Source organism: Melospiza melodia, chromosome 3 (genome assembly GCF_035770615.1).
Source record: "Melospiza melodia melodia isolate bMelMel2 chromosome 3, bMelMel2.pri, whole genome shotgun sequence".
Taxonomy (NCBI): domain Eukaryota; kingdom Metazoa; phylum Chordata; class Aves; order Passeriformes; family Passerellidae; genus Melospiza; species Melospiza melodia.
Window position 1 is genome coordinate 6,851,486 of NC_086196.1, and position 18,648 is coordinate 6,870,133.

At 36.1% G+C, this 18,648-nt stretch overlaps 1 protein-coding gene across 2 annotated transcripts in view; it reads right to left on the reverse strand.

Annotated features, from left to right (window-relative positions):
• MYOM2 (myomesin 2) overlaps positions 1–18,648 on the reverse strand; it is a 76,768-nt gene that overhangs the window by 31,795 nt on the left and 26,325 nt on the right. The window contains exons 11-20 of one of the 2 annotated variants that reach the window (XM_063150719.1): positions 17,605–17,766; positions 15,563–15,704; positions 13,780–13,979; positions 13,021–13,074; positions 10,387–10,514; positions 7,246–7,429; positions 3,883–4,057; positions 2,430–2,551; positions 1,625–1,645; positions 105–292 (exon numbers count right to left, since the gene is read on the reverse strand). In XM_063150719.1, coding sequence (XP_063006789.1) covers positions 105–292; positions 1,625–1,645; positions 2,430–2,551; positions 3,883–4,057; positions 7,246–7,429; positions 10,387–10,514; positions 13,021–13,074; positions 13,780–13,979; positions 15,563–15,704; positions 17,605–17,766 — 1,376 coding nt within the window. The remainder of the gene's footprint in view (positions 1–104; positions 293–1,624; positions 1,646–2,429; positions 2,552–3,882; positions 4,058–7,245; positions 7,430–10,386; positions 10,515–13,020; positions 13,075–13,779; positions 13,980–15,562; positions 15,705–17,604; positions 17,767–18,648) is intronic. The other variant, XM_063150720.1, reaches the window with a different exon arrangement.

An 18,648-nucleotide genomic window follows, 5' to 3' on the forward strand; every position in this document is an offset into this window, starting at 1 on the left:
AAGCGCCTAGTTTTGTTGAAGTAATTATTTAAAGAATTTCTCTGTTAAAAAAAGCTGAAGAAAAAAGTTCAACTACAAGAATATAATGAGCAGAAAATACTAACCATATAAATCGTCCGGGTAATAAGGGAAGAGTTGACTTCATGCCAGTTTTGATGGTTAGCTTCCCTTTTATCTATATAATAACCAAGGATTGGTGAGCCTCCACTGTATCTTGGTGCTTTCCAGCCAAGGGTCATTGAATGCCCATCACAGTTCAGAAGAGTGATACCATGAGGATATGAAGGACAAGCTACAAGGAAATAAGCAACCTGAGAGTTAGGACAAAGTCTAAAGCACTGCAGTGTAGAAGCTGCTTAGCATTTTTGATATTGCTTCTGTTTTCTGCAGCATACTGCTCTCAGCTGCACAATGAGAGCAAAGTAGTTGCTAACCAACATTCATTTTATGACCAGTCATAAACAGAGAAGGTTTTAAAACATCTGCCTAATGTTTTGCCCTCTCAGAAGGTAGCAAGGAAGAATAGATGATCTTTAGATAATGCCAGTGTCTCCAAACCAAAAATTATGCTAAAATATTTAAATAGGTCAGAAGACCTCTTCCTAGGAAGAAAAAAAAAAAGCTGCTCAAGTCATTATGGAATACAGTAAAAATCATCCAGTAAAAAAAGAAAAAAGTCTATAAACTTGAATGAAATTAAGTCATGCGACTGACTGATCTACGGCCACCACAGTTTTCCTGTACTGTCCTGATATTATATGCTTTATTCAGACTGTGACTGCTTTTTCACCCAGAAAGAAGATATTTAGATTTTCAGTAAGTTAACTTTTCTGCCTTTGTTGAGGCAGAACAGTAATGTCCTTCATGAGGTTCCTTGCATGGGTTTACTCCCTTCTGTAGCAGAAGCAGAAATGTCACCAAGGCACCTTCTTAGAGATGAATAAAACCCTTTTTCTGAGCTTTTTAATCCCCTCCTACTGGCAAGCACCCCTTGTAGCAAGTAGTTTTGCATTTGTCATCCATACTTGAAAGTCTGCTCAAAGATAGCCCTTTCTTGACACTGGAGTGCTTCAATCAGTACAGCTAAACACCTGTCCCTAAAGCTGATCTGATACCTTCAGTTGAATTACCAGTATAACTTGAGAGAATGTAACTTACCTCATTCAGAAGAGAATACAGTAGTACAGTCCCTGATCTTGTAGCTGTACTAGTGGTCACCATGAAAACCAATGGTAATCAGTAGAGCTGCCCTTTCATACTTTTTTTTCAGATATGGCGCTATACTCAGAGGTCACAAAATGTGGCCTTTGTATTTACTGCCACTTCTTGGTAAATAAGAATGACTGTAGCAAATTTCTTTAAATAATCTTAAAGTAATTCTACAGAAAGATTCTGGCCATGCTAATGCTAGGTCATCTATAAATAGCCCGGCTAAATTCCTGTAAAGGCTACAAAAATGGATAAAAGCTGTCCACATCCCAGAAGTGTGTGTAAGATCCACGTGCTCTGTGTTTGATGATATACCCCATGCAACCCTCATCTCCAAAGCACACAGTGACAAATAGGTGCAAGTGCATTTACAACACTGTGGTGATAGATGTGCAAGTGTCCATGCACCACCTACCCATATGAGACACACTTCCTCCTAAAAAAGTCAAATAGAGTAACTTTGTCAGTAATATACAAATTTACTTTCTATTGACTACACTGAATTATAAATCTTTTAGAGCATTATTTCTCACAAATATGTCTACTGCTTTTCTCCAAGAGGTTGAAGGCACTCTGCTGGGGAAAACGTGCCCTATTTAAAATTTTTCAGTATGGAGCTGACACTGTCCCTTAATTCAAATTGAACCATGATAGCCTAGGCCTGTGTATTCTTTGTTGCAAATATTTATATAACCCTTCACTCAACATGTACCGTTCCCACTAACGGCTGCACGACTGACCTTACACAGAAATTTTGTTTGTGGGACACCAGAGGAGGCAGACTGTGCTCCAACCTGGAGCAAACAAAGGGGATTTTCTGTTTGGTTAAGTTACACAGTAATAAAGCTTACTGGAACTCTTCTAAATGGAGCAGATACTGTGCTAAAATGTTTCTGAGTGTCTAAGTCACTCAGAAACTAATTGTCTAACTTACTCAGTATTTATATTTCTTTGATATAGCCTAGGAGCAAAAGGCAATCTGGCCATTAAAGTTCATCTTATTCAATATTTCTAACAGTCATTATAAATAACTTTTTTTTATAAAACAATGTCTTTTCTCTAGAACAGCCACATGCCAGAGAATAGACATCATTAAACCCATGTGCATGATATTATATTATTGTATATTATTGTAGTAAATCAGACCAAAGTTGGTGATTGCTGAAGATATGTCACTCATTTGGGAAAGAAGAAGCTGAACTGCACAGAATCACACTTACTGAGGGCTGCCTGCACTGTTACAGCCTCCGACTCCTGCGAGTTCTCACTCAATCCTAAAGCATTCGCAGCTTTCACACGGAAGACATACTGCTCTCCAGTTTCCAAACCATGAACAACAAACCTGGGTTAAAAAAGATAGCATCACACATTAGTGTACATTTTACAGAAATCATTCTATGCTGTAACATGATATTGTTGTATCAATTAAAAAGCTCAACTTCATGAGTGCTTCACAAAGGAAAATATTTCCAAGAAGGAAACTGCAATAAAAGGCACGATGTAGTACAATATAAGTGGAAGGGACACTGTAGCAAAAATCACAATACTCATCAGATTGTTAGTACTGATCTGGCAGGTGAAGTCAGATAAAATATATTATATTCCCTCTGAACTTTGTCTTGCTAAATTCTAATCTATTCTGGGAAGGAACTGTATTTTTCACTGTAGTTTTATTGTCATTGTCAAAAATAGTTTTCAGTTTTGATCTGAGTTTCTTAGGTAATTACTGTACTAAATAAAATACTCAGAACTATGCTATTGCGCTATATGATCAAGTATGAAGAAATAAAATGTTTTTTTCTTATTTTTGTGCTTTCTCAACCCCCTTTGACCAAGAATTAGTCTCTCCTGTTTTTAATCATATTTCTTGACTACTTGAAAAAAGGACTCATCAGAATACAAATGTCAGCTAATGACTGACATAATACACTAAACAGTATGATGTGCTTTTTATAGAAAATACAAACTAAAAATCTAATTTTTGTATTTGGTGATTGATTTCAATAAAAATAAATATGATTTTCACAGAGGAAATTGCTTGAAGAATCTTGTAATGAAGTTTGATATCTTCAGGAGGGAATAAGAAATCATCAGAAATTGAAAGAGTGCTAGTGTCATGACAAAGGAATCAGAAACAGGGTCCACTGTTCTTTATCCAGAGATGTAACAGATCAGGGAGCTGTTATGTTTCTGGAATGGGACACTTGGCTTTCCTGCACAATAGTGTCAGCTGCCAAGCACTTTTGTCACCATATTTATAGCAGAAATGGCCTGACCTTTTGCTCTGTTATTCATGGACTATGATAAAGCTTTAGAATTCTCCCTCCTTTCTCATACTCTTCCTCATTAGGTCTGTTTACCCCACAACATAACTCATACTTTAAAAGGGTGTATTTTGCACTTTCCCGTGTCCAAGACACTCAGAATAATGTCTCTAGAGTTTGCTTTTAAAACTCAAAGTCAGGGAATAGAAAAATATATTAAAAAAATCAAAAGGTGAGGAGAATGGCCCTGCAATTCAGAAATCTTGGCTCTGAGAGTCTGCAGACTGTTTTTCTTCCCATTCATTCAACATTCTCCTTCAATTATAATCCTATTGCTTAGCACATAAATTGTCTTTAAAATATCCTGCAGTTTTCAAACTTCCCAAAAAGACAGGAATGTTATCAATACCTGTTATATTTAATAGGTTTATGGTTACTGGGTTCCCAGCGGTTTGATCCCACCACAGAATACTCAATGTAGTAGCCATATAAATCCTCTTCATGTTTTGGTTTATCCCATTGAACTACAACTGATGTTTTTGTATTCCTTGTGGCCACCACCTGACCAGGTGCAGATGGTAAAACTAAGAAAAAGAAATAAAACATATACATATTAAAAAATACATAAAAATAAATGTTATTTGAACTAGATGAAACACTGTATAATTTGATTGTATTTAATCACTACAGCTGTAACTATTCCTATCATGTTAATATTGTTATATGATATGCATTTTAATATATTTCTTTAAGTCTGCATACCTATATATATGTGTGTATACAAATATACTTTGTTCTATTTTTTTCTCAGAATGCTCTCTGAGGCTCCTTACCCATATGATTTTATACAGGTTTTATGACAGCCAATTATAGGACCACATATTTTCAAATATGAGTGTGGATAAAAGCATACAGACATGAAAATCTTCACTCCCTAATTTCTCTCTCAAATAAGAGGTTGATGTATAGCCTATGTCCCTTTAGCATTACTGTGCCAGTAAGAAATGAACATAAACTATAGAGATATGATATCATGAGGATTAAGAAATACTGTCTTCCAGTTAACTAATGACAGCCCCAATTCCAAAAATATGAGCTTTTCAGGATAACTTTAAGCATATATTTGAATGTCAAAAGTTTATCTAAAAGTAGCTAGATGAATGTCATAGAAGCATAGGAACACTGGTTGGAAGGGATCTCTGGGGATCACTTAGTCCCTCTAGCCCATCACTGAGTGGGATCCTCACCAACACTAAACCAGTGTGTCAGTCACAGATTTGTATGAGTCTTGAAACCTTCTGACAATGGAGATTTCACAGCTTACCTGCACAACCTTTTCCAGCACTGCACTCTTGCACCTTTCTCGTTAAAAGAGTATGCCTAGAATGAATTTACTAAGCTACAATTTTTGGCTCTTGCCTCTATTTGCCATTTGACAATGCTGAGAAGTTTGACACCATCATCTTTGTAAGTCTTCAAACTAAATAAACACCTCTCTAATCATTCATATTCTCTAATCCCTCGATCATCTTGGTTGCCATACAGAGGACCTCTCCAATTTACAACAATCCCTGTTGACTAAGGAAGTCAGAACTGGGAAACAGCACTCCAGGACCAACTTCAACACCACCAAGTAAAAGAGGATAAAGCTTCCTCCAATCTGTTGACTATAGCTCTCTCAATGTACTGTAGTATGCAGTTTACTTTACATGCAAAGAAAGTTCATTGTCAGTTTACACCGATCTAAACAGATGAATGTGCATAAAAAGAACCAGAAATATTGAGATCCAAGTGGAAAAAAAAATCTTAGTAAGAACCAGCACAGAGTCTGTACACTATAAAATATCTGTCTGAACTTTCACAATGCAAGAAATAAAGCAAGGTCTCAGCCTAACACATCAGGTTAAGACAAGCACCCAGTACTTGCCTTTTGAAGATATTTTAGTTTCCTCAGATTGATACTGCAGAAAACTGCATGCATCATGAAACAAAAGAAAGGCAGCATGTCTTCCACTTAGTCTTTCAATATTAAAAAAAAAATAATACTTAAATACTTTATGCAATAAACTTGTAAGATCAAATGGATTCAGTCTGATAAATGTACCTACATTTAGGCTTTTATGTGTGTCTACAAGCACATATTCTTGAGCTGCCTCTGTAGTCAAAGAGCTAGGGCTTGACTCAGTTGCACAAATAATTGAGGGCCATTTTGGACCATCTGTCACTTCTTCATGGAGTTGTCAGACATGACTCGGGAGATAGTACCTACAGTCCTCTGGAATGGCAAACTGAAAGCATTTGAAAAAGATGTCACTTTGGCCAGTTAAACTGAGCCAAATCAGTGCTTGGTAGGGTCCTGAAAATTATTCATCTCACCCCAAAACAGACACTGTACAGCTGGGTGATGTCGGGCAACTTATGACAACATCAGCCAGCTTATATTCCAGGCTCCAGTAGCCACAGTCAGAGCAGAAGCATCTACTGCACCTGTAGATACCTACATGGAAACACCTAAATTGAGATTTTAACCACAAACTGAATATTCCTTTACCACTCAATTAAATTGCATGATTTTAAGTATCATTTAGGATGGCCTAGGATGTCCCAACCATTCTTTAGTTTCTGCTCATAAGGTACCAACAGTCACTGTGTAATGATTTCTGTCCCCATGAAGGTGTCCCTGTCACCCTTAAGAATATCAAATGACACTAAGTGCTGGCAACTAAAAGGAGCCAAGTGTTTCTGATATATTTTAGCTCAGAGCAAACTCTGTCTCTGAAAATAGTGCTGAAATTTCTCTTTAAAATGGATTCTTCTACATTGTGCCTAATTTAAAGCTGTGAGTCATGCAGAAGGTGTTGTGTTAACCCCTAAGGGATAGCTTATTTTCTGTACTAAGTGCAATAAATACAGTGTTTTTCTTCCCTACCTTGGGGAATGTTGAACAGTTTAAATAATTTATATGCATTAATGAGACATCAAATCAAGAATATATGAAAGCAAAAAATGCTTTTCTTTGTCATGTAGTCACAGACCAAGCTGAAAGTATGGATTATATTTTTAACTGTGGTATATCAGATACTGTAAGTATTTTATATATTACTAGAAAGTGCACTAGTAAGATATGTGCACTTAAGGTGACAGTAATTAATACATCAAGCTGTTGTGTGTGGCTTCTGTAAAACTGCAAAAACAAAACAAATATTTCAAAAACAAGATTAATAGCCACTCCCTAAATTTTCATTTGTGTTTTTGAATGTGACCCCAAGATAGACACTTCATTTTCATTTGGAAAATCACCACTGAATATGTAGTTGTATCTTTCCCTGAAGTCTGCTCATCTGTATGACAGAGGAATAGTGCACTAGCAGCAATTTGCAGCTCAGAATACTAAGAAAGAAATGAAAGGTTACCTTATCTAGATGAAACTGTAGGGAATAAGGTAGTATGTAATTACTTGAGCCAGCAAATATAATTATCAAAGTTAGTGATTAACCTATTTTTTGATGTCACATTAATAGAACACTAAAGAGCGAATAACTAAAAATAATTATACTGATTATTGTTTTCAGTGGCAAGGCTTGTGATTACTAGGAAAATTCAGGGAAGTCTCTAAAATTTAGCATCTTGGCTTTTTTAAATCCTTCACAGAACTGAACACAAATAAAGTCAACTACTATTATTATAGTTATACTCTAATGAGAGTTGTCCATTTCCAGTTTGCAAAATATCTATTGTTTTTAATATTAATGTCTTGCAATTAATACCTTACCAATAGTATCTTGTGGTTGAATAGGTTCTGTGATTTCAGATGGATCACTGATGCCATTTTTATTTGCTGACAACACTCGGAAAACATATGGTTTTCCTTCTGCAAGGTCAAACACTGCATAGCGAGGAGATTTTACTGCAACCTGTGCATTGACTCTTTGCCAACTTCCACTGCCAACCATGGACTACAAAAAACAACAAAAAAGCCATGAATCATTTCTGTGAACTGTCAAAAATTGAACATATTGCTGTATTGCATCCTGTCATGAATTTATTTGAGAGCTATGAGAGAAGGATCACTCTCAAATGCCTGACTTAAACATATGCAAATTCTCATTGCTGCTGCATTCCATTACTCTACAAAAAGATCTGAATAGCTCACTGTCTCCTTGCCTGTCTCGACTTCAATACGTGCACACTTGTACATACAGCCAGCTTTCTTTCAGGGCTGTGACTGTCAACTGTGATTGGCCCCAAAGATTTACTTACATGTCCTGCAAAACTCACATGAACACCTAAAGGTTTGGAGTCAAACAAACAAGCCCTAATCCAAACTCTGTAGAAAGGTAGGGAGGGAAATGTTACTTTACTCACAACTTTATTTATTCTGTTGGGTAAGGTCATGTCCCCTAAAAGCATTCATCAAATAAAGTAATTACTTTTGTGTATTCTCAGTGCAGCAGCTGAGCTTATCATCACCACAACTGCAAATGGAGGAGAGCCAGAAAATCAGTACTCTGAGAAAAGTCTGCTGTCCATTTGATTTCCCACATAAACTGTTTACTCTAACCAAAAATTAGTCATGGAATCTTTCAGAAATTTCAGTAAAACTCAAGTGCCTAATAAATAGATTGAAGAAAATTTCCTTGGCACGTAGATAGGTGCATAGAAATTATATGTTTATAAAATTTTGGAACTTAAAGTCTGGGAGCAAAATCTGATAGACTGTGTGAATTTCTTAGAGGAGGAACAGTGTTTCATGGGTGCTTGGAAACTACCCTTTATATAATGACACCTACAATAGACAAATAATAATAATAATAATGTAAACAGCTGGAGTTCATATATCAAAATCTTTCTCATAGGTACTAACCCACCTACGGTTCTCAAAAAAAAAAAAAAGAAATATTACATCAATTTTCTTCAGAATAAAAAGCTTTAAAATATGAAATAAATATTATTTTGCCATACACTTTACTTCTTGCCATGAAAAACATAAATTTCTTCTTTTCACAAAGAATCAGCATCGCATTTTGTTCTGCGGTTTGATTTGATTTATCTATCAAAAAAGTATTTCAGGAGAACATAGAAAATTAATTTCTTTTTATGTCTCTTGAAGGCTTTACAAATACATTTTTATTCTTCAGGATGGAATCTTCTTTATTTAAAATAAAATGGTTAGAAACTGTTGCAAATTAACAGATGACAGTGGAAAGCAAAAAACAAACATTCACCTATGAACTGACTAAGCTGTTCATAGATACCAGTTATTTATGCAAAAATATTTTAGATTCAGGTATTAATTAGTACAACAAAGCTCTTTTTTCTAATAATAGCCTTTCTGTCCCTATTCTCACTTTCCTTCAGTAAGTCTCATGTTTAAATGAGACATTTTTTTCACCATTGTCATTTATTGTGTACTGTTTCTGGAGCTATATAAATTTATTTGTATAAAACAAGCAGATACTGTATCTTTTCTAATTAATTCTTAGAATGAAATCATCCAACCAGATGTAGGTGTCCACTCAATGGAAACCTCTGAGCTTTTTATTTGGGCTATTTCTGCATATTCTGGAACTAATAAGGTGTTTCCATGACAAGAGCTGGTTCAAAATCCTTACATCGATATTCCTGAAATGTATAGATAAGCAAAGAGATATGTAAGTGGAAATAAATGCAATAAAGGATTATATTTTATTACATAGAAAGAAAAACTAGATACTTATTTCTATGAAAATTTTCATTACTTCTTTTGAATCTATATGACAGAGTGGGAGAAATGGTCACACTTGCTGGAAAATTTAACCAGTGAATGGTGTTCACTTTATATCAATTTTTTCAACATCCAGCAAGTAATGATGATGAAGAGTGTAGAAATGGCCTATGGAGTTCTTTTGAAGTGGAGGGGTTTTTTGTCTGTCTGAGAGGGAAAAGACAAGCTGAGGGGCTGCAAAAAAACAAGTGACATGAACAGGACAGCTGGGGAATAAATTGTGGAGGGATGTGCAGAATTTTAGATGTGCAAAGAAAAAAATTGGCATAGTAAGGGCCTGAGAAAAGGCTGTTACAATATTCATGGTGCAAATTGAACGTGTGGCAGTTTTATGAAGAGGTTTAGTGTTTGTGGACTGGTAAGAGGGGGCATGTGCTAGAGGCATAATTCATAAAAACTAAGTATAGCTTGACCTGAGTTTTAGAGGTCAGGTATTAGGCCCATTTTACCTACGAGGAAAGCTTTGTAACAAGTTGCTCCAACCCAATATAATTTAGAAACATGGTTCAGGGAGAGATTTATCTACATTTTATTCACTTAGGTGGATGAAGAACAAACTTCTCCTACTGTGAACACTGAAGTCCCCTTTCAATTCAAAGAGAGGAGGAAGGCAGCCACAAAGAGTACCAGGGACCAGTGAACCTGAGACAGGCATCTGCCTCTTTGCTGACCTTACAGGGGATAAATTGGAAATGTCAGTGTATGGTAGATGCTGCCATTAGCCTGCATAAAGTGAGGATCAAATTATGAGTTACTGTTTATTCCTTGTTCTATCACAGAACTAACAGAAACTTCCCTTTTTTACAGAGAGATTGAAAACTTACAATTGTGCCTACAGGATTGTGAAAACTATAGATGTTTCTTTTATTTATTTTCTTTTTTAACTGCTACATACATAATTATTTGTTCCCATTTCGACAGCAGTAAGCAAATAGCATAGGGGAGTACTTTTCTCTGGTCCTTGAACTTCAATGCTCATTAAAACTTGCAGTAAGACATTTGATTATCCATGCTTCTCTAATATCCCACTTCCAAATCCTGGAAGACCACAGTTTTATTGCCCATTCCGCAGATCTGAAAATGCTTTGAGTGTGACTGCCCACAGCAATGAAGCACCTTTCAACAGAACACCATTATACATTGCAGTACCTTCTCAATGAAATACGTCAGTGGCTCCCTGCCACGGGGAACAGGTGGATCCCAGCTGAGTACAACATATGTTTTGCTGATTTCTGAAGCATGTACATTGGTGGGAGGGCTTGGAATCTGAACATCCCCTGTAAGATTAATAAATGCAGCAAGTGTTAAACAGCAGATTAACTCCTAGGTCAGCATTCAGGGTACAGCTCATCTTTCTGATTCAACTTTGCAATGCTCAGCTATTAGGGGCTGTGATATCATCTGTGCAGTTCACCTGATCACTTCAATTAAATTTTGATAAATAAAACTTCAGTATTAATAGCTAGTTACTTACTCTTTCAGTAAAGGTCAAATGTGCTCCCTGAAACTCTTGTGCATTTGTCATACTTTTTTCTTTGATCACATTTTAATTACTTCAATCTCCTAGTAAAACCCTACTCACTATATACCAACATTTTTTGATCAAAGACAGAAGTCTAAAGACTTATTATGAGAAATTAGAATTTTAAAAATAGCTGGAAGAGAAGTACAATCAGAAAAGAAGCTTTAAAACAAATAGAAAAGTGGGAAAAGGAGCAGAACCTATGAGCAATATATCCTATAACATAATGGCATTATCAGCTGTATAGTCTAAAGCATTTCTAAAATCTGTGAATCAGAGACACAAAAATATGTCACCAGCCCTCTGATGGCCCTACCACATAGTGTGGCCTGATCAAACCCCTCTCCCCACTCACTCTGCAGAGTCACCAGCAGGGTTAGAACCAACCTGCCTACCCTGGGCCAGCTCCTTTCATGGTCCTGCTCACTGACTGCAATATGAGCAAAAGCTGGTTCTGCTATCCAAGGGATTGCAATGGGGTAAAACAGCACCAGATGGGAGAGTGACCTGTGATGGTCCTGTGATGGACCTCTACACAGCCCTGAAGAAGCTTTGACTTGGTAGTAGGTCAGAAGTAGCAACTCAGCAGACAACTAAAATTTTTTTCTTTGTGGCTTGTGATAGAAAAAGAAAAAATCTTTGTTCTTTGAAGGTAAATTTTTCAACTTCTCAGGCTCAGAAAAGAGCATATATCCTCTAAATGTTTGTCTTTAAAAAAGAGAAAAATATTTCAGTAATAATCTCTAAATCATGGCAGTGATATTTTAAACTATTATATATATCTGTAGAATGAACCAGACTCAAAATTTACACTAGTACTATTTCATCATATATAGTTACCAAATCAAAACCAAACCTTTTTTAAAGCAAACTGACATATCCAATGAAAATTTATTTCTCACAATGCTTTCTATATTTGATTTCCTACAAATCTATTTTTTTCTTTCAGAAAGATACATGAATCAGCTGAGTTTAAGATGAAATTGATGACATATAGTCAAGAAAATTAAAATAATCCTTCACAGCATTAAGACAAAAGGCTTCCAAGTGATTCCAGGTAATAAAATCTCAACATGTTTTCTTTCATTCTTGAAAAACCAAAAACTTCCATACTTTGTAATGATATAACATGGCAGTAGAGAACGGTTGCCAGAATGGGATATCAGGCTGCACTAAAAAGGAAAACCACCTGTGATCTGTGAGATTGCTCTTTCAGAAATAGTCTCCAATCTTGCAGATGAAAGTAGTGATTTACATAAAAAATTACATTTCAATATTTATACTCTATTAAATATGAATATTCATGTGACAGAAATCCAAATATCATTATTTATGACTATTCCAGAGTGGCCGTTTACTGGACCTGATCATTCTAAGGCAATCCTGAGAGCAGAAGAATGATCTGTGAAGCCAAAGAAGACAATTACAATCTGATATTGTGATGTGCCTCTGATCCTGTAATACCCATATCAATTAATTTAGGGTACTATTATAAAAATAGAGAAACTTCATCTGTCCTGTCCATGCTCCAGGAAAGCCATTTAATGTCTGATTCTCCTTCCAGTCACATTTGTTCTCAGACACTTTTTTTTTTTAATTTTGATCCAATGTAGTTAATAATTTTAACAGTTTAAGTGTAAAGAAAGTCATTATTCAAGTATAAAAGACAAATCATTCCATAGAGAAACAACCAAAACCAGAAAAAATTCAAACTTTGTCTCAAAAGTTGCCAGGGATCTCTCCAATTCTCCTGAGGAAAAACACTATTTAGTCTATACTTTTAACCTTAAGAATAACCTCCGTATTCAGGTAGATATATATTATTTAAAGAATTGAGATGGATTGTGCAAGTTTTTATGAGAATGGCAATAACTTGCTCAAATAGTCAAAATCAGTTTAAAAACTATACTTAGCTCCCAGAAAGCTAAGTATGAAAGAGAGGAAATATGAGCAATCAAATGCCCAATCAAATGGGCATTTAAATGTTCAGCCATTTAAGTCAGCTTAGCACTAGTAAAAGCAAAAAAGTGACAAAATGCTGTTGACATATAAAAGTTTTGCTGTTGAGAATGTGATGTTCTCTATCTTTTTAGACATCACTCCTCTCTTGTGTTCTTTCAACTTTGCAAGTCATAATGTGGATGTATTTCTTAATATCACTTTATCACTACATGGATTTCTTTTCAAGTTATATTTCTAGCTATGATGCAAAATTCCTGGTGAATAAGCAGATGTAGTGAAATTGCAGAAATTCTACATACCTTCAAGGTCATCCTTACTGATCACAATCTTTCTCCCTTCATCCACATGAACAACTGTTAATCAAAATATTCAATTAGTTTCTCAAACTAGTTCAATATATTTACAAATTTTGCAAATTATTGTTTTTCATGTGTTCAAAAGCCTGTATACCTCTGTTTCTATAATGTTGTTATTAAATCTTTCCCCAGATAGAGTCAACTTGAAGTCATATACTGGTTTTTTCACTTTCATAGGAAAGCAGGGCATGATAGGACAGTACTATTCAAAGATGTGCTAAATAGCAAGAGTCATAGTCACAGTAGATGGATTTGAGGCAGATTAGTAATCAATTGTGTCATGAAGTTCACTTTTTTTATAGGAATTAATCATAAAGCACACACACATACATAAAACACATGTAAAGGAAATCTGAGCATATTCAGCTCAGATTTTACAGGCAACACTGGGGCAGTGCTTTAAGGTATTCATAATTACTTTAATTCCCCTCTGACCAAAAGAAGCACATGAAACAGAAGATGTGCCAGTACCTGATATACAGAATCTGCACAGGGGTTTAGGACAAGGCTAAATCAACAAAACTACTCCCCAGGGTAAGCTGGCTTGCTCTATTCATGAAGAAGCTCTTATAATGCTACTTTGCAGACTGCAGTGAGATATTCAATCAAAGGAAGAAATAAACTCTTCTCCTTAGGTTAACTGGGAAAACAGAATCCTAATTTAGTTTGTTTTTTTTTTTAAAGAAGCCTTGAATAACCTACTTTGTGTTCTCTCCAGGTCAAGGGGGTCAAGTGCTGCAACTGGTTCGGAGGCTCGAGAAGGCCGGCTAATGCCGGCACTGTTCACTGCCCTCACGCGGAACACGTACGACCGTCCCTCTTGAAGACCAGTCACAGGATACTTGCAGACTTTTACAGGAGCATCATTGCACTGGACCCAGTTCTCCAGACCTACTTCACATCTTGGAATAGCAGAAGGCAGACTTTGTTAGTATCACCTCACAATAAATATGCCCCATGATACCCACACCAGGTCAGAACCACAGAAGTCACCTTTGCTAGACTGAGGAGATAAACCATATACCTCATTAATGAAAGTCACACACTTTATACACTCTTCTCTGGTCAGCCCCACTCTGTTCATATTTTTTTCATAATGCAAAGATCACTTTTCTTCCATGGGTTTTGGCCTTTTCAAATCTATCTGCTTCCCTTCTGTTTGGTTTTTTTCCTTGTCATATAAAGAATAAATTATTCACTTTCATTTTTAATATTCATCTCCACAGAACACGATGAATTTGCAAGATGCACCTAATGGTTTTCATTTCTTCTTTGTCATACTTTCAAGCAAACTTCTTTGTGTCTTTCCCTCCCAAAATGATTGGGCCACAGAGTATAGGAGTCATCAAGAAGAAGAGTGATATTCTCATACTGAGTCCTTTGTGTGTACATATACAGTTTGTGTCCTACTAATATAAACTTTTGCGTAGAAAATTCTCTGTTGCCCTGACTGTACCAGAAAACCGTCATGTCATGATCAAGAGCTCCTTGGTACCGCAGTGATACAAGCAACCTGTCAAATGGCACATCTGACTAGATTATACACAATATAGGTGAAATACTCCTATGATCTATGTACTGCATAAATTGGATATAGATGGTAGAGTCCCCAGGTCTCAAGTTAATTTCCTCATACTGACTGCCATTCATAAACCTCTATTTTTCCAGTTATTCCCAGACAGTTGTCTTTGAATTACACCAAATGACAGGGAAGCAAATAGCAATGAGCTGCAAATGTTGCTTTTAAGTGCACAGCAGTATACATGATGAAATCATTTCAGTAAGGCTTTGCTGACTGACAGTTTCAGACACTAAGGATCAGATGATCTGCTCTGGCTACAAGGAGCAAGAACAGAACATAAAAAACAGTGCTTGGATCCCCTGCTCACCAGCTGCCTGCACTGAACTAAACCCCCAGCAAAATGCAAAGCTCACTGAGGGACAGAAGCCTGCCAGTCTGATTTAAACTACCAACTCCCAGGAGTCCAGGCCTTGAACTCCTGATGTACTACATTTAAGAAAGAAATAAAAACATAATGTAATAACTCCTAGGTTTCAGCTTTTGCAGTATAGAGATTAAAGAGGCTAAATCTAATTCAAGATGCCCATGAATTCTAGCTTTTATAAATTAAATACTGTCAGGGCTCATTCTCTGATGTGCCCATATCCATACTATTGAACGTTTTAAGCATATGATAAAATGTGTCTGCCTGCAAATATTACTTGGAAGGGCCTCCAGCCCCTGCTAATTCCCAGACTATGCCCAGAATTGCCTGTGAAAGTACTAAATCATCTGGGCCAAAAGTTTGCCAGGGAACAATCTCGTAATTTAACGCAGTGTGTAACTGAGTTTCAGTGCCAAGTGTCTGTAAAAATACATCCAGAGAACACACACATTGAAATGATATAATGGTATTTTTTTCTCTTCAGTATATACATATTTCTGGCAATTAACAAAATCAAATAAATGCTAATATTTACATACTTGTCAACAAAATATCCAATAACAGGGCTCTCACTGGTTGTATTCGGTGGTTTCCAGGTAACAATAACATAGTCTCTGTTAGCATCGTGGCATTTAACATCCATTGGTGCCCCTGGTGCTCCTGCGATCAATGCATCAGCATCTGGACCACAAATTAAAATAAATTGGTTTTGACTTCAACTCCTCTGATACACATCAAAAAGTCAAAGAGAATATTTTCAGTTCATTGTGCTACTTGTTTATATGAATGGAAGCCCAAACATTTCATGATGTACTAATTCGCTGCAAAAATGATTCAGAACCATAATGTCTATATTCTTATACAGACAAAATGTTCAAGGATATTTTTGAGAACAGAAAAGCTTTTTAGGAACCAAAAACATCTTGTTTTTCATGAGAATTAAAAGCTTAACCCACCCATGTGTTTTTGATGCTCTGTCACACTGAAAGCTGTGACTCAGTGTGTTACCAATCAGACCAAGGTACTCAATAAAAAACATGCAGATTAGGAAAAAAATCTCTTTAAGAATGAAGAATTTGCAAACTCCTGGAACATTTATAACGCTATGTTTTATTTATAGTCCTAAATACCACCTTTAAGATACCTTTTTGTGGCTTCATTTTGAGAGATATTGACTAATCTGGACCCACAACTCCTAACGAAATCTCTTAACAGGTAAAGTTCTCTCCCTTCAAAGGAAGATTTCTATAACAAAAAAATACCCTGTAGAGAGTCTAAATTTATAGAGTCTAAACCAAATCAGTTGTGAATTAGTTCATGCTCAGTATCAGATCACAGCCCTTATGAAAAAAGGCAAGAGAATGGCCAACAGACAACACTAGAGACTCCAGAGGACATGGCACAAGGCCAGGGTCCTGGGCATGCAAAGGCATCACATATAGTATAAAATAGACAAGAGAGATGCCTAAAATATAGCCATCACTACAACAAAAACTTCTAAGAATTTTTTTTATATATTAGTGGGTGTTTTTCACCAGAATAATGTATTTTGTGGAATGTAACCTGGACAGAAATAGCTTTAGCAAATTGATCTCATTTTCCTAATGAGATCAGGATGCCAGAGTGGCTTGTTCAAGACATACTGCAAAGCTGATGAAGCCCTTGCACTACTCCTGTGAGGCAGTTGGATTTCAGACCTCTGAAAAAGACATTCACTACCTGTACCGCACACAAACTGTCTGGATGACACTCTCACAAGGCACATATGCTCTAATATGTTTCCAAGAAGAACAAGGTTTAAAATTAATACAGCTACAGTGGCCTCAGTGGGGCAGTTCTAGTTTGCCCACATCAAGGATGTTGTCCAATGCATTTAAGAGAGTGAAAGAACTGCTCAACCAGAAATATTTTTATCTTTCAATGAAAAAATATAAAATTGAATACTAAGTTCTGCTCACAGGTACATGTAGAAGTTCATTTTTACTTCACTGAGAGCTGTGCATGGAAATGTGATGAAAAATTCTAACCTTTATTCTATTTTAATACGTTTACCTCCTTTTATCTATGTCTCTTTTGAAAACTGTATTTCTTCAGTCAGCTAGTTTCTTACTGGTTAATGACATGACTATGACTGGTATAGTGGTGGGAATATTTCTTTGGCTTTCTCCTACACATATCCCTAAGACCAGGCACAAGATACAAGAATGCCCAACAAGGCTCATTCCCAATGTCTAATCTCTAATGCCAAAACCATTACAGTGAGAACTGATTGTATGCAAAGATGTTTATTTCCTACCAGGAAAGGAGATGAAAAATAAAGAAATGAGTTGTTTCTTCACAAGTACTGTTTCTCTGCTTCTCCAGGAAACAACATGTCATCAGGAGCATGCTCCTCTTGAAGCTCCCCATTCATGTGAGGTGACTGGTTTTTAGTACAGACTACTATATACAAATGAAATTACTATGAAATTCCACAGGGCTAAATTTCTTTCATACTTCAGTTATTACACGGGTCTTTTTCATTAAACTAAACTGTATAATGTTTTTTAATTTCTCCTCAAGAACCAGATTAAAAGTTTACCTCTTACAAACAGGAATGCACTGCATTCACTGATTCCACCTCTTGAAACCATGCGCAGGGTGTATAAACCTTCATCATCTTTGTTCAGATGAGAAAAGGAAAGAGCTGCCTGGCCTTCTCCAAAATACAGCTGTGTCCACTTGGAGTCCTTTAGCAGCACATCTGGAAGAGAAGACCCATCAGACACGTTACTGTGCTGCTAGAACAACCTTCATCCTAGTGCAGTTCTCTGCCAACCAGGGACACAAACTAATATTTATGCCAGTTTTATTCAGAATTATAGTGCTTTGGATGCCATGGAAACTCTACAGAGAGTAAGTTGCATCTCTCTAAAATTATTTGATCAGTGACTTTTAGAGAACATGAGGTCTAGTAATATACTATGCAGTGCCAACCACAAAATTTCTATCGCTATTCTTTTGAATACACTAAGAGACAAAAATGTTACTCACATTTAGAAATACTAACATGAAAACCTGCCATACCCTATAATGAATGCAGGGTGGGACCTTGTTTCATTTTTAATAAGTTTTGCTTGCTGTTCAGGTCAAATTCCAGTTTACTCAATTTTTTCTTCCAAATTTAAAAAAATAGATTTCAATTTAATCTGAAAACTGCTATAAATATACACCAAACTTTGATCTTCAAGGCATGCCTGTTAAGCATTGAATTAAATTAAATTTAAACCTCTCAAAGGTGAGAGGTGGTGACCCATGATTAATGCACATTAATCTGATTACCTAGTGAAACCAGAGCAAAAAGTGAACAGGATGCTTTATGCTAGGCAAGGGGCTTTCTCATGTCATCCTTTTAAATAACTGATTGGATTATTTTTGATTTTTTAACTCCCTAAGGCCAATCACATACAAATTTATTGTAATCAATGCAGCAGAACTGTATTTAAAAGATCTGAATATCTATGAATGTTCATTATTCTATAGCTTAAATAGATTTTGGAGCTGACACTCAAACATTTGCAAAGGAATCAGTGCTCTCACCTACCAGCTGAGTTTCATAAGCAGGTGTAAAACATGACACACATTT